Source organism: Aphelocoma coerulescens, chromosome 15, assembly GCF_041296385.1.
Source record: "Aphelocoma coerulescens isolate FSJ_1873_10779 chromosome 15, UR_Acoe_1.0, whole genome shotgun sequence".
NCBI classification, from domain to species: Eukaryota; Metazoa; Chordata; class Aves; order Passeriformes; family Corvidae; genus Aphelocoma; species Aphelocoma coerulescens.
The window spans coordinates 4,649,725-4,676,257 of record NC_091029.1 but is presented as its reverse complement, the minus strand read 5'-3'; the positions used below and the strand labels follow the sequence as shown (position 1 = coordinate 4,676,257).

The following is a 26,533-nucleotide window of genomic DNA, read 5'->3' as shown; positions in this document are numbered from 1 at the left end:
CACACACCACGGCATCAGAATATTCCCAGCTGGAAGGACCCACGGGGATCATCGAGTCCAACTCTTCGAGTGACTGGCCCATCGAAGGAGCACACAGTTATTAGCACCACGCTCTACCCAGCTGAGCCAACCTCAGCGCCACTGGAGCACCTTCCCTGTGGAGTCAGGCTGAGAGAGTTGGGGATGATCAGCCTGGGGAACAGAAGGTTGTGTGGAGACCTCACAGCACTTTCCAGGATCTGAAGGGGCTACAAGGAATCAGGAAAGGGACTGTTCATCAGGACACATCCCACTAGACCAGGTTGCTCTAAGCCCCATCCAGCCTGGCCTTGGATACTTTCAGGGATGGGGCAACCACAAGCTCCTAAAACTCCTCAGACAGTAAATTTGAAGGCAGAGACATCCCCACCTTGGCTTCAGGAAATTCTAACCCCATCACACATGGGAATTAACAGCAAACATCACAGCCTCTCCAGGCAGGGTAATTGCTGTGCTGGCCAAACAGGCTGACACTCTCCTTGTGGGTTTCTCGTGGATTGTGGAGAAACCAGCCTCTCCCTGATGTTTTCCCTTCGGCTCAATCTGAAGGATGGGCACAGCTGGAACAGGAGGTTTCACTCCCTGTGCTGGGATGGTGCGAGTGAGGAGGAGAAAGCTCAGGAGGCAAGGACAGGCACACTAAGGGTTTCTAAAGCAGCAAGGGAAATGGGGCAGTTTTCCCCAAAAAATCTGTGTCCATACAAACATTTTTCTGAAAAACTGAAAGGAACAAAGAACCTGGGGATAAATGCCACGGGCAATGCCAGCAGCTCAGTCTGGCTTTGGGGACCCTCCTGGCTCAGCAGTGACTCTGTTAGCACTCAGGGACACAGGGACTCGTTAAGTCCTTGTGGAAGGCTTTGCCTGACTCTGTTTCCTGGACTCTGCCCAAAGGCACTCACCAAACCCCAGTGAGTGCCCAGACAGCCCCAGACACCATCCCTGTCCTGCCATGGTGAGGGGGGATCCCGGGAGCCGGCGATGACTCCACAGAAAGACGTGCACACGCACAGCCTCTGCCTGCAGCTCATTCCCAAAGTCCCCTGGGAAGGCTCAGGATGGATGTCTAGCACCAAACACAGACTGATTGAACAGGCTGATCAAAGCACTGGAAAATTACATGGACCCAACAGTCCTCAGGCCCTTGATCCAGGTCTGACAACGAGCTTCCTCTCCCTCCTCCCCGGGAAGCCGGCGCTGCCGAGCTGAGCCCACCGGATGCTGCTTCACCTCCTGCCTGGAAAGGCACACTTCCCTACAGCTGAACAGCTCCATGGAGACACGGGAAAAGGCATTCCATGCAGCTCCCAGGCTGTGAGAGGCTCATTATCCTGCCCTGCTCCGTGCTGTGCCTGAGCTCGGTGCCGAGCAGCAGCATCCGAGGGCCGGCGAGACACGGCCTGTGCTGGCAGAACAACAGATTTGGGCCAGCCCAGCCCTGCTGACTCCCAGCACCTAAGCAGAGACTCTGCATGGACACCTGGCTTTGAAACCAGGCCCTGCACAAGGCCTCCCAAAGCCCAGAGGGCTTCACCTGCCCCGGGATTATGTGCAGCTGCAAATAAGATACAACCCAAACTGCTCCATGGCTTTGCCAGAAGATCCAACATCTCTCTCATTTTTCCTATGCTCCGTGGCTGAAATACAAGTGGCAAACAGCCCCACCTGCCTGGGACTGCACCCAGGGGTGCCCATTTGGAGTGGCCAGCTCAGGCAGGTCCTGAAAGCTCAGGTACCACGGCGGGTGAGCAGCCAGGGTTGCTCCTGCCCAGCTGCGCTCCCAAGAGAGAACCTCTGTGAGCTCCCAGTGCCACCAGTTCCATTCCAAATGCCCAGCAGACAAATGGGAGCACTGGTACTCTCGCTGTGCTCAGGTCACAGGCAGCACATCCCAACTCCTGCCAGGCAGGGAGAAATCCCAACTCCTGCCAGGCAGGGAGAAATCCCAACTCCTGAATGGCCTCTGGCACACGGCATCGAGACAGAGCTGTCAGCAGCATCTGTTCCCAGTGCCACATCTGAACATGTGCAAAACACCACTGCTGGCAGAACTACAGGGAAATGTGCAGCTTCCACAGGAAAAACTCTCCCCGTGCTCTACTAAATCCAGGGGTAATGGTAGGATTTTTAAATCGGATGAGTTTTGGAGCTCAGCTGTGTCACCACTGCAAGCAGACACTGAAGAGATTCTCCTCATCCCTCAGGACATTATCTACAGCACAGCCACGTGGTGCAGGGGCCCTGTTCAGCTACACCCAGGTGAGAGGGGAACTTTGGCTGCTGGCAAAAGACTGAAGATACTCCTGAGCTGCCCAGAGCTCTGACACGATTCAAACCACTCGAGCTGAGCAGCCTTGGCTGACGTGGACACCAAACCCTGGGCTCCCACGGCCCCGCCGCCGGCTCCCCATCAGCCTCCCAGGGCAGCCTGGATGTGACAGATGCCAGCTCGTGTTTGTCTGCTCCAAACCCCCCTCAGAGCACCACGGGGGCTGCTGCCCTCCCCTGCCAGACCACTGGCTCCATCCGGAGGGGTTTGCGCTACGCCGGCCGCGCAGAGGGCTCGGCGAGGAGGGCTCTGCTGGGAAGGCAGCTCTCTCCAGGGAAAAGGGCAGCTCTGGCAGCCAGAGCCAGGCTTGCAGCACGCTCTGCTTGGCAGGGAAAGAGGTTATTTACAAGCTCACCCAGCTCCTGGAGAGCCACAACACCGAGGATGGTGCACGAACCATTCCAGTGAGAGGAACAGCAGACGGAGCAGGAGGGGGACACCGGGAGCCAGGGAAAGGGCAGCAGCATCGGAAGAGGCCAGAAGGGACCAAGGAGCCCTTCGTGCCTGGATGCCTCAGCTCCCTGCTGCAGGAGCCTATAAATAATCCCAGGCTGAGAAGCCTCGTGCTGCACAGAAAAGCAGGGAATGAGTCACACCTGGAAGTCTGCTCTGCTCTTTCCATGCCACACAGAGGGAACAGGCTCCTGAGTGTCTTTGATGTGAGGGCCCAGGAGGAAAGGAGAAAGCCCAGTCTCCAGGCTCCTTTCCATAAACTCCTAGTCCATAACAGCAAAGGAAGATTTGGACTTGACAGACTTTCAGTTGAATCAACTCTCAGGGGAATTTAAAAATAAAAGATTATTTCCAGTCCTTCCTCAATGGCTGCACACACTGCCAGCACCCCTCCCTCTTTTGACATATCCCTGTATATTTTAAGCACAAAGACCTCAGGGACTCTGACCTCTGCCAGAACAATCCATCCTCTGGCACTCCCCACTGCCCCAGCCCAAGGTCCTGGAGCTGGAGCGTGTCCCCAGGAATGTCTGGTTCCCAGGAATGGCACATGGCACAGCCCGGGCAGGGAGTGCCCAGCACCAAAAGCCCCAATCCAGGCCATCATCGGAGACTCACCACAGAAGGAGATGATGTGGCTGCTGTCCTCATGCACGAATTTCCTCGTCACAGCCTCCTCCATGATCTGCTTCACCTGCAGGACAGAGGCAGTTAGGGAAATTTCAGCCATGGAGAAGTGAGACCTGCAGTGGGGTGGGTGCACAGGAACCTCCTCTGCTCCCAGGTTTCCCCAACGGCACAGGAGGTCTCATGGAGGATGCAGCTCTGCCTGCTGAGCATCACCAGCTATTTCAAAAAGCCAGGTATAAAAACAGGGCTGCTTCATTTTTGAGAAACTTCACAGTAGGAAAATGATGAGCTGAGAGTTAACTGAGGGATCTGAGCACCATTTACATGAAAGTCATCTCATAAAGGTAGCCAAATCTCAGATTTAAGGCTTTTACAGCATTTTTCTGTTCTCTCATTTTGTTTGACAAATTTCCTGTGACACAGCTGTCCCAAATGACTGCAACTATCCATCAGTGCCTAATTCAGCGATCACCTGGCACCAGCTGTGCCCAGGAATTCCATTTGCACAGCAGTGCCAGCAGCTCTGCCCTCTCTGACTCTTGACTGGCACTCAGCTGATCCAGGGGAAGCTGTCACTTAGTGCTCATCAGGGGCACGATTAGGGGACAAAAACAAACAGGACCCCACATAAATTAGGAGGGTAATTCTTTGCAGAGAGCAGATGGGAGGTCAGACCTGGCAGGTCAGGTCTGGCAGCACAGTGGTGACTTCCATCCCCAGCTGTCACTCTCCCTAATCCTGCTGCAACCAGCCAGAGTCCAGCTGAATCTTTGCTCCTTAAACATTCAGTTCCCAACCACTTTTCCTTTCAAACACAGCTGCCAGCATGCCTGGATCTCATCTTCCAGTGCCTCTGTAACATCTTGATTTTGGAAAACACATGGGAAAGTGTTCCCAGTGCAGAGCTGAGGGTGTGAAGGAAGCCCTGCTTAGCAAGGTGCTCTCCCTGAGGGCACAGGGAGGAGGGAAATACAGCAGGTCAAGACTTGGCCAAGCAAACCTTGCATGAATGGGAGACCTTTAATGGCATCATTTGGGGAATTAATCCCCTTTGCAAGGTATAATCAAAGTTACACACGGCTGACAGCTCAATAAAGGAAACCCTGAGTCTGGATTAAGACGGGAGTCCTCTCCGAGCCAAGAGCTGCTCTGTGTCAGAGCCATCAGGTGAGATCCCAGCACTGCTCCCTGCTCGGTGACTAACGGAGCACTGAGACTTCCCTGGATGCCAGCAGCTCGGATGAGCTGGTACTGAGTCAGGAATGTCACAGCAAGGAATGTCACCAAGATGTGGAGCTCGGGACTGGAGGTGGCTGGGAAATTCCTCTTGGCACAGCGTGATCCAGCTCCTGCACCTCCCACATCGCCCACATCCCAACCCCGCGCTCAGAGCAGTGACTCCACCTGCAGGAACACCCCGGGGACCAGGAGAAAGCTCCATCTTCCACCCCAGTGCTTTGTTTTGTCCCAAAACTGCAGCTGGCCCTGGTCAGGGCACCTCCTGGTGCTCCTTCACTCCTTAGCTCCCACCTACAGTTTTCCCCTTGTCCCGGTGCCCCGTGCTGGGCACCAGGGAAGGGGCAGCTGCAATCCTCGCTCAGTGCTCCCTGCTCCAGCAACTTTTTATTTTACACTTCAGCAACAGAAACAGGGACAGAGCAAGTCCCAGCAAGAGGAGAGGAGCTTCTGTCTCCCACACATCCCTCGACCTTGGCTGCAGGGGTGGATCAGGGATGGGAAGCACCACACACCTCGTGTCCACCAGCGCCCAGGTGCTCCCCAGAGCCACCCCTTTTCCTCCACCCGGAATCCCACATCACCAAAGACATTCTGGAAGCCTGCCCAGCCCAGGAGCCATCCCTGACCACCCCTGGGAGCAGCCCTGGAAGGGAGGTTCACATCTTGGGGCCCTCAGGGATTCCCTGAAATTTGGCTCTCCCAGCTGGCTGAGCCACCCTTGTCCAGGTGGCTCCTAACCCTTGCCCAGGCAGGCTGAGCTTCCTCTGTCAGCAGGGCACAGCACTTCTCTCTCACACATCCAGCTGATCTCCCAGAAAATGATGACACACAGATATTAAATGCACACTCGTGCCAGCACTGGTGGTATCAGGATTTTAACCCCCCTCCCCCAAATACACCTGAGAATCAACGTGCAGAGTTATGTCTTTACCAGCTTCTGATTCAATCAGGAAATATTCCAATATAAGCAGCACATTCAAATATTTGTTTGAAATTTCAATATATTGACATGATGCCACAGGGCCTTCCCCAGGCCAGTGACCATCTGCCTGTCCAGGGCCTGGGGAGCATCCAGGACAGCAGGAGCCAGCTCTGACCAGGCATTTCAGTGCCAACACTGCACAAACCACCTGCACTCTCGAGGCACAAGCAAAACACCTTCCAGGAGACACAGTTTAGTGGAAAATTACTCATTAAAAGTAAAAAAAAAAAAAAAAATGCACTGCATTGACTGAGGTTGTAATGCTAAAAATAAATCAAGGAAGTCTAAAGGACTGGAAGTGGAAAGGGCACTGCAACAAGGGCACTCACCTGGCGTGTGACAAATACAAACACCAGCCCAGGAGGTAGAAGACAGACAGACAGACATGGCCTTGTAACAGAAAACATGGGATCTCTTGGAATCCTGGAATGGTTTGGGTTGGAAGGGACCTTAAAGCTCATCTCATTCCACCCCCCCACCACCTTCCACGATCCCAGGGTGCTCCAAGCCCCATCCAATGTGGCCTTGGACACTTCCAGGGAACAGAATCAACACTTCCAGGGAACAGAGCTCAGAGACCCCAACTTTCTCTAAGCACCACGAAAATTTTCCAACAAAACCATCTTAACAGACACAGCTGGCATCTGTAGGACAGCTCCAAGCCAGAGAACCCCAAAACTCCCGAGAGATCTCCTGTGCTGCTGTCTGCAGCCCCCAAAGGACTCTCCCACTCAGAGCAGACCCCAAAGGACTCTCCCACTCAGAGCAGCCCCTCCACAGCCAGCTGGGATCACCATCACCACAGCTGGGATCTGCCACGTGCTCCCAGATCCGCCGGGAGCTTGTGACACCCCGGGAACATCGGCTCAGCCGAGCTTGGCTCCCTCCACAGAGAAGACTTGAACAGCCTCTGAATGTGCTGCATTCCAGCATTTTAATGCTAATTCTCAGATTGTAGCCAGAACAATCCCAACAGATGAAGCTGCCCACTCTGGAGCTCATGCCAGCCTAGGGAAATGAGATGTTTGCTCTTCTTTTATTAGAAAGGAAATTAAAACAGCAACTAATAATTTAGCTGTAGGTAAACTTGGGAGGAATCTCACCAAGAATTCCACAACAGTGCCAACAAACCCCTGGCTCCAGCTGTGAGCACAGGACAAGTCCCCCTGGAAAGTGAAATCAAACCCTCACCTGTCCAACAACCCCAGACCTCAGGGAGGGATGAAGGCTTAGACCTCTCTGCTACAAAATTCCCAGGGATATGCATCATCCAAAGCTTTCCTGTCACCCAGTCCTGTTGTCATTTACACTGCCGGAATAAGCCAAATATTATCACAGCCACCACCGAAGTGCAGGGACCAGGAGCGAGCCAAGAACTCCAGGTTTAATTAGTCCAAGGCAATATTGGTTCACAACTGCTTTACCTGGCCAGGTTTTTCCCTAGAGAACCTGTACTCTGCATTATCCAGGGATGCTTGCAGTCTCTATTTTCCTGCCATGCCTCTTGCCAAGCCTTTCACTGGTTATTAAGGCATTTCTATGGAAGCACAACACCTCCTGTCTATTTGGCCATGCTGGAAACTCCGTGGAATTGTTTACAGCAAGCCAGATGCAAACAGAGTCCCCAGGGAGATCCTTTTCCCAGTCCTGTTCCAGGGTCAAGCTCGCTCATGTTGCCACAGGCTGAGGGCAGCTGCTCCCAGGAACAGGCCTGGTCACCAGATCCAGCACCAAAAAACATCTGGATGAGCAAAAAACGTGGCCCAGCAGCCACACACTGGAGCTGAAGCCATGGGAGAGCATCCCATCCCAAACCCAAAGGATTTACAGCAAAAAATAGAGGTGAAGACGGAGATGGAGATGTCTCCTTCTCCCTCTGAACATCCACCTCTACACGGGGTGTCAGATTGGGTGGATGAGATGCTGCAGGACCAGAGCCAGGAAGCTGCACTGCCTGTATCCCCTCAGAGTCACAGAATTCACCACAGAATCATGGAATTGTTGAGGTTGGAAAAGACCTCCAAGATCACTGAGCCCAACCATTCACTCAGCACTTCCAGGTTCACTGTCCCTGTTCAATCCACCTGGTCCAGGAGAACCATCAAGCCCACCAAACAAACAAACAACAACAACAAAAAAACTTAAAAAAAAACCCCAACCCATTGATGAAAGAGGCTTTAAACCTGGTCTGCTTTTGTACATTTGCTTTTCAAATTCTTTTCCAAGCTGCAGTTTTCTCGTTCTCATCACGGTCTTTAAGTGCTGCTTTGATTATGTGTTTGCAGTTAATTCTTGCACTTAAAAAATCCCATTTTCCGTGTCAGTTTTGGTGCAACGAGTGCACGTGGGCATTTCTTGCTGTAGTCTGAGCTCTCCTGTAATTGCTTCTCCCAACCAAGGTCTCTTTCCAGGAAAAAGCTCCACAGGAAGCAGCTCCCCATGCTCTGGAGCTGTATCCATGGAGCACTGCAGCACTGTCACTTCCCAGGTGTTTCAAAATGCTGAAGGATCACTGAGATGGAATATTAGGACATCCCCAGGCAGGGTTGCATGTGCAAGGACAAACAGACAGGGGAATATTTCCCAGCAGGAATGTGAGCCTGGCTTTGCTGGATGTACCAAAGGTGTCCAAAGCAAAGCAAGAGCAGAATCTCTGCTTGGCTCCAGGACATTATTCCAAACCCCCACTCCTTCTGGTGCCCACAGGAGTCTCTGTGTGCGGGGAATGGTGGATGGAAATCCTGGGATATCCAATTCTCACGGCCAATGCTGGAGCTAAAGCCACTTTTTAAGCTAAAGCAGAACTTCTCAGACTGAAACCTCTCACCAGCCAGCTTCATCTTCTCATTTGAAAATGAAATCTCTGCCTGTTGCCTGTCTCATTGCTACAACATCCTTTTTTAGCAGACTTGTTGACAAAATTCACGTTTTCCAACTCGACGCTGCAGGATTTCCTGTTTCTCCTGCCTTACCATGTTCCTCATCTTTCCAGCAACAAACACCCAGATGATCCCAAAAGCAGGTGCCAGGCAGACTGTTCAGCACCACCACGAGCTGCAGCCACGCTCTGCCACTTCTTCAAGAGTTTACAGGCTGACCACTAAAAAAAAGCCCAATTAATTGTGCTCAGATCAGTTAAAACACAGAGCACGTGCACCATTTATACCCAGAGACCTCAGGGCTCTCGCCAGACGTTTTGGTGGCCCCTGGCATGAGGGGACACCACAGGGACACCTCTGATGGCACCAGACACTTGCCTTGAAAGCCATTTGGCAGCTCCCTATTCTTCCTGCCACAGAAACATCGATCACACTCCTGCCCACGGAGACCTTTGGCTTTTCTAAAAGTCTTACTTAATTATTTATCACCACTTGCTGAATAAAACATGGCACCTCCCGCAGCTGAGGGATCCTCCACGTGATACACAGGAGGGATTTCCAGGCCAGCCCTTCCCCAGGAACCACCTGTGCTCACAGCTGGGGACTGGGATGAGGCTCCTTGGGGGATAAGGGAGGAGAAGAACTCTGAATACTTGTGCAGCTTGCTGGAAAATGAATTTAAAATACATTAGTGGAAGGATCCATAATGCAACATCACACCCTGGGGGGGACACAGGGGCATCCCAGCCATGTGTATTTACTGAGGGTGTTTTGCACCAGACTTTCTTCACAGGGCTTCAACTTTTGGCCAAAAATCTGTGCTTGCAACTCTAATCTAAGCTGCCTAAGATCACGTTGTAGCTGGTTCTATTCCTGTTGTGCTTGTCAAACGCACATTTCCACGCCATCTGTGGGCACTGCTGGCACTGCTCGCTGTAAATGCTCAATACAGACATTTAAGGAAACATTTAAGGAAAACTTTAGTCATTTCTGTGTTTCCAGCAGCCGACCTCGAAGCCGGGTTCTGTTCTCACCACATCCCAAAGCCCCTGGTTTTCCCAGGTAGTGATGTCGCCCTGACGAGGCTTTTGGATTCACTGAAACGTGGTGAAGGATGATACTGAAACCAGCTTCCAGCTCCAAATTGCCCCGAAGTCCTGAATCTGTGCAAAGCCAGGTATTTCCATGGCAACAGCCAGGACGCCAGGAGGGAGGAGGGGGAGGATATTTTGGCAGCAGAGGACAGAGGGTCCTCCCCGCACAGGGAAGGTGTGAGGAAGGGGGAAAGCAGCACAAAACCTGCTCTGGGGATGACAGCTCAAGCCAGGGGTTTCTGGAGCACCAGAGCACTTGTGCAAAGCCCTGCTTTTACATCAGAGAGGAGAGGAAATGGTCCCCAGTGATCAGTGCTGCTCTTCAGAGCAGATCGATGCAGGCAATCGAGAAATGCTGCATTAAGGGCCCTCTGTTCTCTCTTGATACAGAAACATCTGAAAAAGGCTGCCCTGGGTGCTTGAGAGACATCAGAGGGTCCCTCTGCCAACAGCAGCTTTCATCACCAACCTGCAGCTCATCATCCTCATCCTTATCTTGCCTGAACACTTTTGACAGCTACACAAAGGCCTTTTCCCTTTTTTTTTTTAAATAAACTGGCCTTGAGAACACTTAAAGCTCTCAACATTAATTTTTCAAATCCTAGTAACATTAAATTAATTTACAATTTTCCACCCATCCAGAATGAAATAGCTGGCACTGACGCCTGCAATCTGATATTTTGGAACGGTGGGCACACAGAAAAACAAACCCAAGCTGCAAAAACACTGCTCTTACCAGTCATTTGTGTTACTTAGCCACAAACCAGGCAACATGGCTGCAAAGCAGGGGCTTCTCTGAAAGGGTGGGAGGAAGAGACTGACTCTTGTTCCCATGACACATGATGAAGGAATTAGTCAACAGCCACACAGTGACAACCATTCCAGCTACTGAAAAACAAACAATATATCTGGTAGAAGACAAGCAGGCTGTGGCCAACCCCAATTTCTAAAAGAACTCTAAGAGCAGGCAGCAAAATGTTCAATCCAGGTTTGATAGCTACTGAGGAGCAAAGACTCAGAGCTGCCTCCTGAGTGGCAAGTTAAACATAAACTAAGTTTTTGCAGAAGAACGACCAAGATGACTGTTTGCTTTCACACACTGTTCAGCTTTTCACTCAGCTCACGCTCCAGGGACACGTGTGCAGGTGGATTGCACAGGTAACACCTGCTTCCCTCCCTCTGTGCCGTGAGGCTGCCTGGAGGGAGCTAAAAACACCTCGGGATTCTCCTCTATTAAAAACCAAACTTGTAAAAGAAGGGGAGGAGCACAGTTTGGAAGGGGAGTACTTCTAGCTGGAAACCCACACCCCTCCAAACCTGGGTATTTCAGGCTCTGGGTTTGTAAAGAAGGCTCATTCCATCTGATAAAAGCTCTGAAAAAAATCAGAGGATGTTGGTCATGCTGCTTATCCTGCACAACAGGACACGGGATGCCTCCTGTGTCAGACCTCCCTCCTTCCCTTGCAGCCTGCTGACAAACAGTCCATTTTGCAGCTTCCAGGGTTGGTTTGATTCATTACGACCATATGGGGCAGGGGGGGAGGAAGAAGATGGAGACAGAAAACACAGCTCATCTCACCCTGCACATCCACTGCAGCACAGGACTTCTCCAGAATCCAGTGCCTTAACCATGGCAACAGCCAAATACTGAGGGCTGCTCAGTGCCCTGGCTAATTCCAGTTTACTGTTTCTGTCCCTGCTCGGATCAGACCTTCCTCCCAGTGTTTGCCTCGCTCAGTTATGGCCCTGGGTGACAGATGTGGCACAGCTCCCCGAGGACAGCCCTGGCTGTCCCTGCTCTCAGCTGGGCTCACCTGCACCGAGGGCCCTGGCAGCTCACACAGAGCCCTGGCTGGAGCAAAACCAGGCGTGGTCTCGTGAAATGAGAATAATACAGGTTTGAGAAAGGTTAAAAATGTGGGAGTGGGGAAAAAAACCCAGGAGATTTCTGCAGCTGGCCCTTTCTACTGCTCCTTGCAGCCTGCACAAGCTCCTGACTCAACCTGAGGTCAGCCTAGAAAAGGAAGGAAAACCAAAAGCATGAGCAAAGCGGGCCTAAAGAGCAGGGAGCAACAGGCACAGGAATGCCCACCTGCTTCCAGTCTCAGGGATGGCACTAAATAATTAACTCCACAACCTACAGGATCATGTTTCCCAAGGGTTTTAATTCCCACCAGAGCAAAGCCCAGGTGGAGAGCACAGGTCCTCTATGGAATTCCCCCACCTGTGTGGCTGTGCACCCACAGCCCCCTCGCTGGACCCAGCCCCTGTGCAGGCTCAGAGCTTCCAGCAGGAGTGGAAGGGCAAGTGGAAGGCAAATCCCAAGGGAATGGCAACCACTTGGTACCTGCACAGGCAGGGAACCCACATCCACACCAACATCCTGAACAATGGGACCACCAGGACAAAGCCTCTGCTCTGTGTCACCTCTAAGGGGCTGCTGGAGAGATCCCGGAGCGTGCCAAACACCGAGGTCGCAGCACCGTGGTGGCACTTCACCAGGGCAGGAGGGCTTCCCCCATGCACCCCTTTCCTCCCTCAGGCTTTACTCGCATTCACCAAACCCACATTATCTCCCCAAAAGCCAGCAGAAGGGCACGGCACAACCCCAGCTCTGCTCCCGGAGGTACCAGCTCCACTTTCCCCCAGCACACGGCCCCAGGAGGGGGCGAAGCCGGGCACCGAGGGCCAGCACGGCAGAGGCTCTGGGGGAAGCTCCGGGCCGGCAGCAGCCCTGGTTCCCACCCTGCAGCAGCCGTCTCTGCACCCAGGAGCTGCCACAGACAGTAATAATGAGATAGCAGCTCTATCCACAACGCTAAATAAATGTCATACCCTTTTCCTGGTTTAATAGCTGTTGCTGAGGCAACCAGTGGTATTCCTTAGCACCACACCCGGCACAGCATTAAAGGTGGGAAGTGGTCTGGATGGGCAGCGCAGTCACCCTCCCCAGACCCACCACCCACGGGTCTGCTTCTCCCGACTCCAAGCAGTGTCTTCCATTCCCCGGGAGCCTGTAAACTGGATAGCGAGATGCTCGTAAGACCAGAAACAAAACACCACACATCCCCCCACACCCTCCGACATCCCAGGAGGTGACCTGCAGGGACAGAGCGTGGGTAGGACAGGACAGCAGCTCCCGGTGACCCAGCGCTTCACCACCCGGCACGACTCCGTGACTCCATGGACCCGTCTACTCAGGTGTAACACACGGGATAAACACGCAGCTCGAGGCAGCTCAACATAAAACACCGTACAAACTAATAGAGTTAAAGATGCCTGAGAAGAGGAAGCAGAGCGAGAACGCCATCACCCTGCACTGGCCACACACATTTGGGCCCCCCCTTTTCCTGCCAAGGGTCCCCAGCACCCGCTGCCCCCCGCCCTGCCAAGGAGCGCCGTGCTGCGGGAGGGCTCGTCCCATCCCCGCTCCCAAGGGAAGGATGCAGCACCGGGAGTCGCCCCTTTTTCCCTGCGGAAAATCCCAAGTTGTGGTGTGCTCTGCCCCCAGCCAGAGGCGATTTTCCAAGGATGCGGGGCGCTGGGATGCCGGGCACTGGCGCTGCAGGGACGCTCCTCCGCCCCCCGGGACCCGCAACCGCGCCCGGGTGGGCTCTCGGCCCCGCTCCGGGCTGGTTTCCTTGGGGGCTATTAAACCCCCAGCAGCCGGAGCCAGCGGAAGCCGCGGGCGGGCGGGCCCGGGGCTCCCCCCGGGCAGAAGCCGCCGCAGCCGCCGCTCCCCGCGGGCACCGGGCCGGGGCTGCTCCCGGGGGTCCCGCACCCACCTCCTTCTTGACGGTGCGCAGCAGCCGCTGCCGGGTCTCCGCTTCTGCGGGGAGAAGGGGGGAGAAGAGACCCATTAGTGCGGCCCTGCCCCGCCACCCCCAGTCCCGGTGCCGGCCCCCGGTCGCGGTCCCCGCCCGCCGTGCCCGCCGTACCCGCCGGGGCCGCCGCCATGGCCGCGCTCGCTCCGCAGCGCCCGCAGACTGCCGGGCACCGGGCCGGGCCCGCCGGGCCGCACCGCCCCCCGCCCCGCCGGGGAGGGGCCGCCGCCGCCGCCAATCCGCGACCGGCGCCGGTACCCCCGGCACCGGCACCCCCGGCACCCCCTGTACCCCCGGTACCCCCGGCACCGGTACCCCCGGTAGCCCCTGTACCCCCGGTACCCCCGGCACCGGTACCCCCGGTAGCCCCGGCACCAGCACCCCCGGCACCCCCGGCACCGGTACCCCCCGGCACCCCCGGTAGCCCCGGCACCGGCACCCCCGGCACCCCCGGCACCGGTACCCCCGGTAGCCCCGGCACCGGCACCCCCGGCACCCCCGGCACCCCCGGCACCGGCACCCCCGGCACCCCCGGCACCGGTACCCCCGGCACCGGCAGCCCGGGTACGCCCGGCATCCGCAGCCCCGGCACCCCCGGCGTGCCCCGTATCCCCGGCAGCCCCGGCAACCTCGGCGCTCCCGACAGTGGCACCCCCGGCAGGGCGACTGGGTCCGGACCGGTGCTCCCGCAGGGTCTCAACCGGGACCAGTGCCACGGTGGGATCACAGCCGCGCCCCAGCTCCTGGGGTCGCGAACAGCCCCCCCCCCCCCCAGCTGATCCCCGTTCCCCCAGCCAGGTCCCTGCACCCCCGACCCAGCCCCGAGGTGCCCGGGGAGGGTGGCCGTGGGGCTGGGTGACACGGGACGGGGAGAGCCCTGGGGGTGTCCCCGCACACGGGGATCGCTGGGGCACTGTTTGGCCTCGGACAGGGGTTCAGGGCTCTGGAGGCCCCTCACAGAGACGAAGCAACCACGTCCTTTCAGGCCTGAGCCATCCAGGCCCGCTCCGGTGAGCTCCAGCACAGCGGGAAGGTGACAGTGACCGGAGACCCCCGCTGCCTCCTCTCAAAATCACAACATCGCAGCCCCTCGGAGAGTGCCCTGCCTGCAGCCCCATTAACATCTCTTCTGTTTTCCTCTTCCCTCGTTTACTGTTCCAGGACATTTCCATAGAAACAGCATCCTGGCTCCTCCGCAGTCCAGTTTCCCATAACTACAAACCGCGTTACTGCGAGGGCAGCGTTGCCCGGCCGTGCTGCACGGCCGCCACCGGCACGGCCCCGCCTGGCCCCCGCTGCCGTCGGGACTCAATCCCGGCATGGGCAGCAGGGACACCGCCAGCCCCCCAGAGTGACCCCAGGGCTGGGCTGCATCCCCTCTGCCTCGGAGCTTTTCCTGCTCGGTGGCCCTAAGGACAGCAGGGACCATAATCCCAATGGTTCCCTCCACTATCCAGGCTGACAGGAGAACAGGAGGGAGCTCTGGGCTCGGAATTAGTCCGAATTCGGTCCCTTTTGTACCTTCCAGGGACCAGGAGGAGGCCTGGGCCATATCCATTGTAGAGGAAAACTTATTTCCGTGTACTCTGCTTCTCGCTGTTTATTTGCTTGTTAAATACCCCTTAGCAGAGGTGGTGGCAGCACAAACGTAACCGAGCTGCACCTTGGGGGAATGTGATTGCTGGACCACACAGCTCCCAGAACCTTTGGGGGGAAATCGTCTGAAAGAAGCACAGGGACAAGCTCTCCCCAAGCTGGTTCCCCTTCGTCGGAAAATTCTGCTTCTCCCTGGATTAAAGACAGGTGGGAGACGACTGGCCCCTGTTTTCTGGAGCCTGGAGATCTTAAATGAGAGCACGTTGATCTATACTTAATGTGATTAAGTTACATCTCTGAGTATCATGCTAATTAAATTAAACTTCCCACTGCTGCCTCTGCGGCTTAAACAGGATAGTTGTTTTAAGACCACAATTCACTCCCCTGCATTTCCCTGCACGGATGAGAGGGTGGGATAAAAGCATTCTGCTAATCAAGTCATCGTGGTGTTTGGAAACAACTTCTAAGTCGATGGATATTCAAATTTAAATCTGATTTGGGCTGGATTTAAACTCTGCGTTTTCAATCTGAAGTGATTGGTGCTTTGAAGAAATAAAATAACAGGGAAAAGCAGAAATAAATGGATGAGGCAGTGCACAGACTGTCCCTGACCATGATGCCACAGGTGTAAAAACAGGATATCGGCAAGGAATTCTTCCCTGTGAGGGTGCTGAGGCCCTGGCACAGGGTGCCCAGAGAAGCTGGGCTTTTCCATCCCTGGAAGTGCCCAAGGCCAGGTTGGACAGGGCTTGGAGCACCCTGGGCTAGTGGAAGGTGTCCCTGCCCTTGGCAGGGGGTGGAACGCGATGAGCTTTAAGGTCCCTTCCAACCCAAACCATTCCACGATCTCCCCAAGACACCTCTCCCCTTGCCCTCCTCCCACCCCCAGCAGCCCTTCCCACCTTGCAGCTTCTAAAAACAAGCGGAGATTTCAAAGCTCTCCCCTCATCGATTTGACAGCGCGGCCCCGACCCTCTGCCGGAGGAGCCGCAGCCGCATGAGCGGAGGGGCAGCGGCGCAGGGAGAGGGGGCAGCGGGACGGGAGCACCGGGAGCATTCACGGCTCGTTCCCCAGCGAGCTCCCGGGGGGATCGGCCGGGGATGGAGGTACTGAACCGAGCAGGTGGAGCGGGGCACCCACCTGCGAAACGGAGCCCGGTCCGTGCCTGAGCACAGGGAGCTCCCGGGCAGCAGCGTGAGCATCCCTGCGCTGCAAAGCCCTGCCCTGGACGTTCCGGCAGGCCCAGCTCTGCCCCACCCCGGGTGTGATTTAACAGCTCGGTGTGGGGGGAACAAGAGGCTCTTCAGGAGAGAAAGGAGCTTAGTTTTAAACAGATGCCGGAGTTTGCACAGCCGCTACTTCACGCTGGGAAAGGCGTCTCTGTCCGGTGCTCGAGGGATGCTGGGGGCTGTCCCTGCTTCCCGCAGACCCCACAGAGCCCTGAGACCCCTGGCAGTGCCTGAGCCCATCTGCCGAGCCCTCCTGAGCAGGGGCAGGACGCGGGCACAGGGGGTTCTCCCACTTGTCCCACCGAAGCCATTCCACACAAACCCCTCGGAGAAAAGAAGGGGCAGCAGCAGAGAAAGGGCTGGTATCTATTATCTACTATTTTTCACAGTTGCTATGGCACCAGCTGCCTCGGTTCTGTTATTTACGCCTCGCGATGGTCCTTGGTCAGGGGGTTAAACCCCGCTCCCCCCGGCACGCTCCGCAGGCAGCGGCGATTTCTCACCTTCATCCCAAATCCCGGGGCAAGGGCGGCCCCTCTGGCAGCACCCCAGAGATCCTTGGCTTTCAGCTCCACTCCCGCGCTGAAGGACGGGAATCCACGGCGCTGGAAAGTGCCAGGAGTGACACAAATCCCGGATAAACCACAGCAGATTAATTGTCCCTCACCTGTGTGCTGGGGCCAGGCTCGGGGGGAGCCACACCGGGCTCAGGAGCGGGGACTGATGGAGGGGCTCTGCCGGGACCCCCCAATCTCTGCTCGCTCTCCCCCAGCGCAGGGACCACCCTGAGCCCCTCCCACCCAACCCCTTCGCTCGGGGGAAATCCTCATCTCCCCTCGTAACCCCACCAGCGGAAAACTGCTGTATTTCACAGGAGAGGTGTTCAAAGAACAACAATTTCGTGTTAAAGCAACAATAATTTCAGGTTCCATAGCAGAGAGGGAGAAGCCCGTGGAGTTCAGCCCACCCTGTGCTGGGACTGACAGGACTGGACCCACTTTTAGGCTTTTCCAGCCTAAACGATTCCACGAGTCTGTGACTCCATTCTGTGACAGCCCAAGCAGCCAGGGCCAGACACAACAAAAAAAATCTAAAAAGTGCTTTTAACTGGAGGTTTCTAACGGGTCTCCGTGTGTGTTCCTGAGGGATTAACAGTGTCCAGAGGCTTCCCGTGCCGGGCAGCTGCGTCACGTCGTCACAGCAACCCGCTCACCAAGGCCCTGGAGCCGCAGCTCCAGCTCCATCTCTCCTGTAGTTTCTTTTAATTACAGATGGGAAAGGCTGCGAAAGCCAGGGCTGGAGGTCCCCAGAGTCCCGGGAGAAGCCGGTGACCCTGGGTCTGTGCAAGCCCTGCACAGGCACGTTTCACCACAATGAATTTTGCTGTTAAACTGTCACAGGGCAGAGCGGTGGCTTTGGGGACACTGCCATCCCCTCCTGGTCACAGCTCAGCTGCGAAAGTTATTTCACTTTCATGTGGCTTATTCCCAGCAACTCACACCCCAGAGAGACCCGTCGAGCCCAGATGGATGAGATGACCTTTAAAGGTCCCTTCCAACCCAAACCACTCCATGATTCCCCAGTTTCAAGCAAGCATCACCTCCTTAGCAAAACACACCACGGAGAGAGAAGTAGGGATTTGTCAGGAGGGAGGAGGAAAAACGGTCCCATTTTACCACCTCAGCCCCAAAACTGAGTTGGAATCCCCTCCCCTGGGTGGGACCCACGGGGTGATGTTCATCCACACAAGGTGAGGCTGGTCCCCAAGGGGTGAGCTCGGTCCCCGTGAGGTGATGCCAGTGCCTGCAGGGTCAGGCTGGTCCCCGTGGGGTGACGCCGGTCCCTGCAGGGTCAGGCTGGTCCCCGTGGGATGACGCCGGTCCCTGCAGGGTCAGGCTGGTCCCCGTGGGGTGACGCCGGTCCCTGCAGGGTCAGGCTGGTCCCCGTGGGGTGACGCCGGTCCCTGCAGGGTCAGGCTGGTCCCCACGCTCAGGGGCTGCTCTCCCCTGCTGCCTTTGATCAGAGCATGGCTCTGGTTTCCCTGCCGGCTGCTCTCCGTGCCGTGGGTTTCCAGCGGGAGGTGGGGAAGCGCAGTCAGCCTGACCCTCCCCTCCTCGGATCTGTCATCAGCAACAGAAAAATCCTTCCCGGCCCCAAGTTACTCAGCCTGAATCCTGCAGGATTTGCCGGGGTGGCAGGATGGCAGAGCAGCTCTGCCTGGGTCCCCCCGCCAGCCCCACGCCCCCGAACCCCCACACCCACCCCAGGGACAAGTGGAGCAAAAAGATGGATTTCCTCCTCTCCGTCATCGGATTCGCCGTCGATCTGGGCAACGTCTGGCGGTTCCCTTACATCTGCTACCAGAACGGAGGGGGTAAGGACACCACTGGGTTAATTTAAGTCTTCTTTTGGAGAAAAGGTGCCTTTTTCCTCATTTTCCATCTCTTTCACCTTGGAGAATTCACTCTTTCTTTTCCTTCTTTGTTTCCAGCTGCTCCACTTCAGACAGGGTGGTTTAGAGACTGACCCAACTTCTCCTGACATCTGTCTCTTTTCTATTTGTGTCTTTCTTCATTCAAAATCCTCCTCCACTGCCTCCACCCTCCTTCCCTGGGGTCCTTCCCTGCTTTCCTGGTCTTTCCCTCCTTTCCCAGTGGGGTTAGGGGTGCGTTAGCAGCTCTAGGATCACAAAGGGAAAATTAGCATGGTCCAAACTGCAAAAAAGGATTAAGGTCCATAAATTTGGGCTGGGAGGTTCACACACTCCGTGATCTCGGGTCTCTGGGAAGCTGCCTTTTGGGATGGTTTGTGGTTTAAAATCACTCTCATGAGCCTCCCACCCTCCTGCTGTGGATCCTGGCTGGCAGTGCTGGACCTCACGAGCAGCCCCAGCTTTGAGGGATCAATGGGAAGCAAAGACACAGAAACACCATGAAGGGAAAAACCTTCAGTAAATGACAACTAAATAAATTGCTGGGAATGGAGCAGGATGGAAAACCCCCCTCACATGGAAATGGAAAAAGGAGGGATGAGAATTTTGTGCTGTTTGGGAGAGCGCAGCGGATTTAATTGCCAAAGTCAGCTTTCGGGGAACATCCTCTACTGCTTGGGAAAATTAGAAAGAGATAATTAGTTCCATACTCAAGGCAAAACCGTGGATCCCAGGTGCCCACGTTGGAACGCAGTTATGTGCGAGTTGCTCCTGTGGGATTGGGAGCAGAGCTGAGCCCCTCTGCGTGGCCGTGGTTGGGGTGGGTGGTTCCCCCCTGCCCTCACAGGAGGGTGAGGAGTTCAGGGAGCAGCTCTGGGGGAGCACAGCCCCATGGAGTGGGAACACTGGGATGGGCAGCACTGGACTCACCCAGAGCCCAGGCTCTGCCTGGAAGGAAAAACACTGAAAACACTTGGTCCTGTTGGGCCAGTCCTGCCAGGCTGATGGAGGGGCTGCAGGAGGGTGCTGGGGATATTTGGGGTACTGGAGATGACAGAGATATTGGGGATAGCGGGAGTGCTAGGGATACCAGAGATGCTGGAGGTACTAGGGGGTTTTGGGGATACTGGGAATGTTGGGGTGCTGGGGATGCCACAGCACACACACAACTGTCAGAAAGAGGAGCCGTGGGGGGTTAAATTAACTAATCCCAGCAGAACTCAGAGAGCAGCTCCACTTCCAAAAGCTCCATGGGGTACAAGTGTAGCCCCAGTAAAAACGAGGATGTTATGAATAATGCAGATTACAGCGTTAATGATGTGTCTTGGGGTGGCTGCACATATTCACTCAGATTTTCTCCAAAACTCTTCTAGACCTGAGGGGTGCTGGGTGTCCCCTCCCCTGCGCCCCGATGGTTTGTGTGGCTCTTTGTTCCATCCTGGCCAAATGGTGCCTCCCTAGTGAAGGATGGGATGCCAGCTGGGAGCCTGGGAAGCTGGAACACCGAGCAGGGTCTCACATCTCTGAGCTCCTCTGACCAGATCATTTCCAAAGCTTCTCACAAACACATCCAAACCTGTTGGGGCAGCAGCAGGAGGGAAGGAGGTGACAATGCCATGGTCCCCCGGCAGCCTGGCGGTCACCCTGCTGTGCTCCCCACCCTGCAGGCGCCTTCCTCATCCCCTACACGCTGATGGCTGTTTTCGGGGGGGTGCCCCTCTTCTACATGGAGCTGGCCCTGGGGCAGTTCCACAGGACAGGTGCCATCCCCATCTGGAAGCGCATCTGCCCCCTCTTTAAAGGTGAGAGACGCCCAGCCCAGGTGACACCGTGACCCCCAGCCGGTCCCCAAAGCTGTGTCCCAGGGCTGAGCCTGATCCTGCTTTTCCCAGGCATCGGCTTTGCCATCTGCATCATCGGCCTCTACGTCTCCTTCTACTACAACACCATCATCGCCTGGGCTCTCTACTACTTCTACTCCTCCTTCTCGGGCACCCTGCCCTGGGCGAGCTGTGACAACCCCTGGAACACCCCTGACTGCACCAACTACTTTGGGAAGAGCAACGTGACCTGGACCAACTTCTCCAGGTCCCCCGCCGAGGAGTTTTACACGTAAGTGCACGGCTGTGGATGGTGTGTTTGAGCTGAGGGGGCACTGGGAGCAGGCTCTCAGGTGGGAATGCTCCTGAGGAGCTCATGGACTGCCTGCCCGGGGCTGAGCCTGCTCCTGGCCATGGGGATCCCTCCCTGCAGGAGGAAGGTCCTGGAGATCCAGAAATCTGGGGGTCTGTACGACATCGGGGGGATCCGCTGGCAGCTGCTCCTCTGCCTCTTCCTCATCTTCACCATCGTCTACTTCAGCCTCTGGAAAGGGGTGAAAACCTCTGGGAAGGTGAGGAGGGCTCCAGCACTGCCCTGCCAGGGCAGGAGGGACCCATCACCTGCTGGGGGTCTTGCCACTCGCCTGACTGTGGAAGAGGGAATGTCACCTCCCCCCCAGCCCCTGCCCCCACCCCAAGGGAGCCCGACACGGGGGTTGGGTGCTCGGTGGTGCCACGGGGTGACAGCTGCCTCCCCTCAGGTGGTGTGGGTGACAGCCACGCTGCCCTACATCGTCCTGCTCATCCTGCTCATCCGTGGGGCCACCCTGCCTGGAGCCTGGAGAGGGGTCGTCTTCTACCTGCGCCCGGACTGGGGCAAGCTCCTGAGCACCGCGGTGAGTGCGTGGTGGGACCCCTGCCCGGGGCGTGGCAGCACCCAGAGCCCTCCCCAGGACACCCAGCCAACCCTGCCCACGGGTCTGGCCCCACCACAGGGCAATGGGGACCTTGTTCCCACAGAAACGAGGTGCCCTGGACAGGCTGTTGGAAATGTAAATCCATAATTGAATCACCCATCTCATTCTGGCCGGTTTTGTTTGTGCCGTGCTCCCCCCTGGGCTGACAATGGGCTTCCTGTGGGTAATTACCAGGCAGCACTTGAGAATTCTCATTAAAGGTAATGAGGGCCGTGCTGCCAGCACTGAACCCGCTGGGCAAGAGCGGGCACTGCAGACTCGGGGCTCCCCTCGATCCATCCCTGCTCCGAGCGTGGGCGAGCACGGGTGACACTGCTTAGTTCTGCTGCTGCCAGACCCCAGGGTGGAAACGAGCTCACTCCATCCCACAGCAGCTCCCTGGCTCCCAGGACATCTCCTGGGGGGACAGGGCAGGCAGGAAAGGAGGTCTGGACACATGTGCCAGCACAGCCCCATCCCCGTGCCATGGGCACTCTGTGGGGAACCTCTCAGCCCCCTCCCAGCCCCAAGGACCCCCTGCCCTGCCCATCCTCCTGTCGTTTCTCCCTCCAGGTTTGGGTGGATGCTGCTGCACAGATTTTCTTCTCCTTGGGCCCTGGATTTGGAGTCCTCCTTGCTCTGGCCAGTTACAACCATTTCCACAACAACTGCTACCGGTGAGGGTCCCGGTGGGCACAGCTGCAGGGGAGGCACCTTCTGGCAGCTCCTGTGCCCCACTGCCACATCCCAACAGCTCCTGTGCCCCACTGCCACATCCCAACAGCTCCTGCGCCCCACTGAGACACCCCAACAGCTCCTGTGCCCCACTGCCACACCCCAACAGTTCCTGGTCCCCGTGGCTGCAGGCTGAGCATCTTTCCCCATTTCACTGATGGTTTTGGCATGAGGTGCCAGGAGAGGGAGCTGGAGTGGGGGAAGGCCAGGGCAGCTGGAGCGGGGTGAGGGCTGACCTGGAGGGGGGGGGGGTCTCTCCCTCTTTTCTGCCTTCCAGGGACGCGCTCGTCACCAGTGCCGTGAACTGCCTCACCAGCTTCCTCTCGGGCTTCGTCATCTTCACCGTGCTGGGCTACATGGCCGAGATGAGGGACGTGGAGGTGGAGGATGTTGCCAGAGATAAAGGTTCTCCTCCCTCCAGCAGCCTCTTCCCCAAGAGAATTCCCACCCCCGGGGCTGTGCCAGGGAACAGCCAACCAAGCCAGTGTTCCCTTCTAGGGCCCAGCCTCCTCTTCATCACCTACCCTGAAGCAATTGCCAACATGGTGGGGTCCACCTTCTTCGCCATCATTTTCTTCCTGATGATGATCACCCTGGGGCTGGACAGCACGGTAGGAGCAGGACAGCCCAGCTGTGTCCCCAGCAGGGACCGGGATGTGGCTGATAGTGGGGTGGCAAGGGGAGTTATGGCCTCAGGAAGGTGGGGATGGGATGGGATGGGATGGGATGGGATGGGATGGGATGGGATGGGATGGGATGGGATGGGATGGGATGGGATGGGATAGGACATCCCCCCCCTGCTTTGTGGGTTTTTTTGGAGAGCAGGACTGTCCCCATGTCGCATTTCCCCACCCCGTGTTTTCTTTGCAGTTTGGGGGCTTGGAGGCCGTGATCACGGCTGTGATGGACGAGTACCCCCAGGTCCTGGCAGGGCGACGGGAGCTCTTTGTCCTCGGCCTCATCACAGTCTGTCTCCTGGGCTCCCTCAGCACCCTCACCTATGTGAGTTCCACCGGCACTGGCCCCCCACACCCCACTCCTTCACCCCCGTGGGGTTTGCAGCCTCCCCCTCCTCGTGCTGCTCCAGGGGGGAGCCTACGTGGTGAAGTTGCTGGAGGAGTTCGGTGCCGGCTGCTCCATCCTGGCAGTGGTGCTCCTGGAAACCATCGCTGTCTCCTGGTTTTACGGTAAGAAACTGCCTCTGGCATGGAAAACATCCCGTGGGCACCTGCACGGGTGTGTGACCCTGCACAGGTGAGTAAATCCCAGGCACTGAGGGGCACAAGCCCACACGTGGCTCCTGGCCAGGCTGGGATGGGAATGGAGGGTGCAGTGTCCATGTGGACATCCCTGCGCCCACGTCCCCAGCGGGATCCTGGGGCTGTGAGGGCTCTCTCCTCTGGCAGGGATCCAAAGGTTCTCCCACGATGTCAAAGCCATGCTGGGCTTTACCCCGGGGCTCTTCTGGAAGCTGTGCTGGGTCGCCATCAGCCCGGCCTTGCTGGCAGTGAGTATCCATGGCCAAATTATGGACAAGTCATCGCTGTCCCTCTGGACACCCCCCCAGGACAGCCACTCCCCTCTGCTGCCCAGCCCCCTGTGCCACAGCCACTCCCCTCTCACTCACACGAGGTGACCAAGCTGCCAGGAGAGTGGACAGGGCTGTGGGACCTCATGCTAGCCCTCCCCGTGCTGCTGCTCCAGCCATGGGCACTGCCCACACTGCCCACAGCCCCAGGTCCTCACCGAGAAAGGGAGCTGGAAGTACATTTTCCAGCTTTTTCCACAGCTCCTGGGCAAAGCTGGGTGCAAGTGCAGCTTTGTCTCATCCTCCCAGCACACAGCATCCCTGGCAGGGCCGGCCACGGGTCCATCTCCCGTGCGCTGGGCTGGATCCGTCCCTTTGAAATGCCAGCTCCCACGGCACTTCAAAGGCTGCCGTCGGCAGAGGGGTCTAATCTCACCGGATCTGCAGGAGAAGAGGCCTTGTGAGGATTAATTATGGCTCTAAGCGCTCTGCCCTGGTTATTAAAGAGAGGAGCATTATCATCAAAGCGAGCGGTTTTGTTTCAGCACCGGGCTGCGCAGCCCTCGCAGGCCACCGGCTCACGGCGCTTGTTAGACAGAGGCCCCCAGCCCTCACCCAGCCTGGGAGATGTCCCTGTGATATCCACGCTGGCTGGGATTTGGGAGAACAGGGGGAGCAGCAGGACTTGGATGGTGGGCATAAAATCATGGAATCACAGCACGGTTTGGGTTGGAAGGGACCTTGAAGATCATCTTGTTCTATCCCTGTACCCTGATAACCTGTGGGATGAGCTGCCATCAGTGCCAGGGCTGGGGAGATCAGAGAATTGTTTAGGTTGGAAAAGCCCTCTAAGATCAAAGAGTTCAAGCATTACCCAGCACTGCCAAGGCCATCACTAACCCATATCCTCAAGGGCCACATCTACACATCTGTTAAATCCCTCCAGGGATGGGGACTCCACCGCTGCCCTGGGCAGCTTGCCAGGGCTGGACAGCCCTTTTGGTGAGGAAATTTTCCCTGATGTCCAATCTAACCTGGCACAACTTGAGGCCATTTCCTCTTTCCTGTCCTTTGTTCCCTGTGAGCAGAGCCCGACCCCCCTCCCCCCGGCTGCCCCCTCCTGTCAGGGAGTTGTGCAGAGCCACAAGGTCCCCCTGAACCTCCTTTTCTCCAGGCTGAGCCCCTTTCCCAGCTCCCTCAGCCACTCTTGCTACTCCAGACCCTCCCCCAGCTCTGTTCCATTCTCTGGACACGCTCCTCAGTGTCTGTCTTGGTGAGAGGGGCCCAAACTGCTCACAGGACTCGAGGCCCCTGATGGCTCTGCTCGTTACAGTTCATAGTCATCAGCTCCCTCCTGGACCAGCCACCCCTGACCCTCTTTGACTACCAGTACCCTGAGTGGAGCATCTTGGTGGGATTCCTCATCGGAGCATCGTCCTTCATCTGCATCCCCCTCTACATGGTGTACAAGCTCGTCTGGACACCGGGGTCGCTCAAGCAGGTCAGGAGCAGGATGGACAATCCCATGGCTCCTGGGTGGGCTGGGGTGGGCAGGGGTCAGCCCGAGGCTGGGACTGGGGAACTGGGCAGGTGGTTGATGCATCCTCAGCATCTTTGCTCGCGTGGCAATTAAATCCCACCGGGAGAGCTGCCTGGGAAGAGCTCAGAGGAGCGTGGCTCCATGGCAGGAAGGAAACGCCCCGTGTTTGTCTCTCCCTCAGCGCCTCGCCATCTGCATTCGGCCCGAGAAGACCACGCGAGCCCCCCAGGCAGAGGGGGTGGGCATGGCTCCCGTCCTGTAGCACGGCTGGGGGACACGGAGACTGCTCTGGCTCCCTCCTTGGCACAGCGATGGGGCAGCCACCATCGCCCTCCTCATCACGAACTGGCTCTTGCATCCCCACGAGCACCCCGGTGGAAGCGGCACCGTCCTGGCGGAGCAGAGCCCGTTCTCGCTGCTGGCTGGAGAACCTGCGGCCCAGAGCAGGGAGAACGGGACCCACCGCTGCGGCCCGTGGGCTGGAAGGCAAGGGGACAAACGCCCGGGGTTGGAGGAGAACTCCAGCTCCAGGAGCGGACGGAATTGCCCCCCCGCCCCGTGCAGCAGTGCATGTCTGTAGCTGTGCCGTGAGTCTTTGGAAAATAAAGCTGATGCCGATGCTCGGAGATGAGGGCAGGGAGAGGAGCTGGAGCTCGCCGTGCTGTGTTCATAGAGCGCCGTGCGTGGCTCAGAGCTCGGGCTGGGCTGGGGGGCACGGGGGGACTGTCGCTGTCCAGACACTCCTTGTCCCGCTACAAAGATCCAAAATCCGGCGGAGGAACTGCCCGAGCCCAGGGGTGGGTCCCAGGTGCTGCCGAAGCCGGGCAGGTCGGTGCCTTCTGCCGCCCCATCCCGGGGGATCCAGGGAACTGGCAGCTGAAGAAGGAAAGACCCCAATACATCTCATTTTAAAACCAAATCCTGGCTCGAGGTGAGGCATCCCTGAGCTGGTGTGAATCAGCCACCTGCCGTGGCTTCCCAGTCCCGTCCCATCGCTCGAGTGCAGCATCACCGTTCCTCGGTGCTTGGGGCCCCTTAAACACCTAAAAGAACCCACGTTCACGACAGCCGGGACCTGAGGGCACACACAGGGCTTGGGGGGGACACACGGGGCTGGGCTGGGGGAGAAGATGCCCACGGGGGCTGCAGGGACGCGCGGGGCGGACGCGCGGGTCCCTCCCGGAGCTGCTCCCGGGGCCGCTCCCGGAGCCGCTCCCGGGGCCTCTCC

The 26,533-nt window shown here is 57.1% G+C and overlaps 2 protein-coding genes across 10 annotated transcripts in view; one reads left to right on the top strand and one right to left on the bottom strand.

Annotated features, from left to right (window-relative positions):
- The window catches only part of SGSM1 (small G protein signaling modulator 1), a 36,685-nt gene extending 23,038 nt beyond the window's left edge, over window positions 1-13,647 (bottom strand). For 4 of the 9 annotated variants that reach the window (XR_011155420.1, XR_011155419.1, XM_069030784.1 and 1 more), the window contains exons 1-3: window positions 13,584-13,647; window positions 13,431-13,474; window positions 3,440-3,515 (exon numbers count right to left, since the gene is read on the bottom strand). Coding sequence is in view for 7 of the 9 variants with exons in the window: in XM_069030784.1 (XP_068886885.1) it covers window positions 3,440-3,515; window positions 13,431-13,474; window positions 13,584-13,602 (139 nt within the window). In the remaining 2 variants the exon portion in view is untranslated. Of the gene's footprint in view, window positions 1-3,439; window positions 3,516-12,480; window positions 12,925-13,430; window positions 13,475-13,583 lie in introns of all 9 variants that reach the window. The other 5 variants (XM_069030788.1, XM_069030789.1, XM_069030787.1 and 2 more) reach the window with 5 other exon arrangements.
- A 4,847-nt stretch (window positions 13,648-18,494) lies between these two features.
- Window positions 18,495-24,229, top strand: LOC138119188 (sodium-dependent serotonin transporter-like). Its single transcript, XM_069030794.1, is given in 13 exon segments — window positions 18,495-18,669; window positions 20,394-20,528; window positions 20,619-20,838; window positions 20,980-21,118; window positions 21,308-21,442; window positions 22,076-22,179; window positions 22,515-22,642; window positions 22,736-22,848; window positions 23,108-23,239; window positions 23,325-23,424; window positions 23,644-23,795; window positions 23,797-23,955; window positions 23,957-24,229. Coding segments are annotated over 13 exon segments (1,965 nt in total).
- Window positions 24,230-26,533: the final 2,304 nt, after the last annotated feature.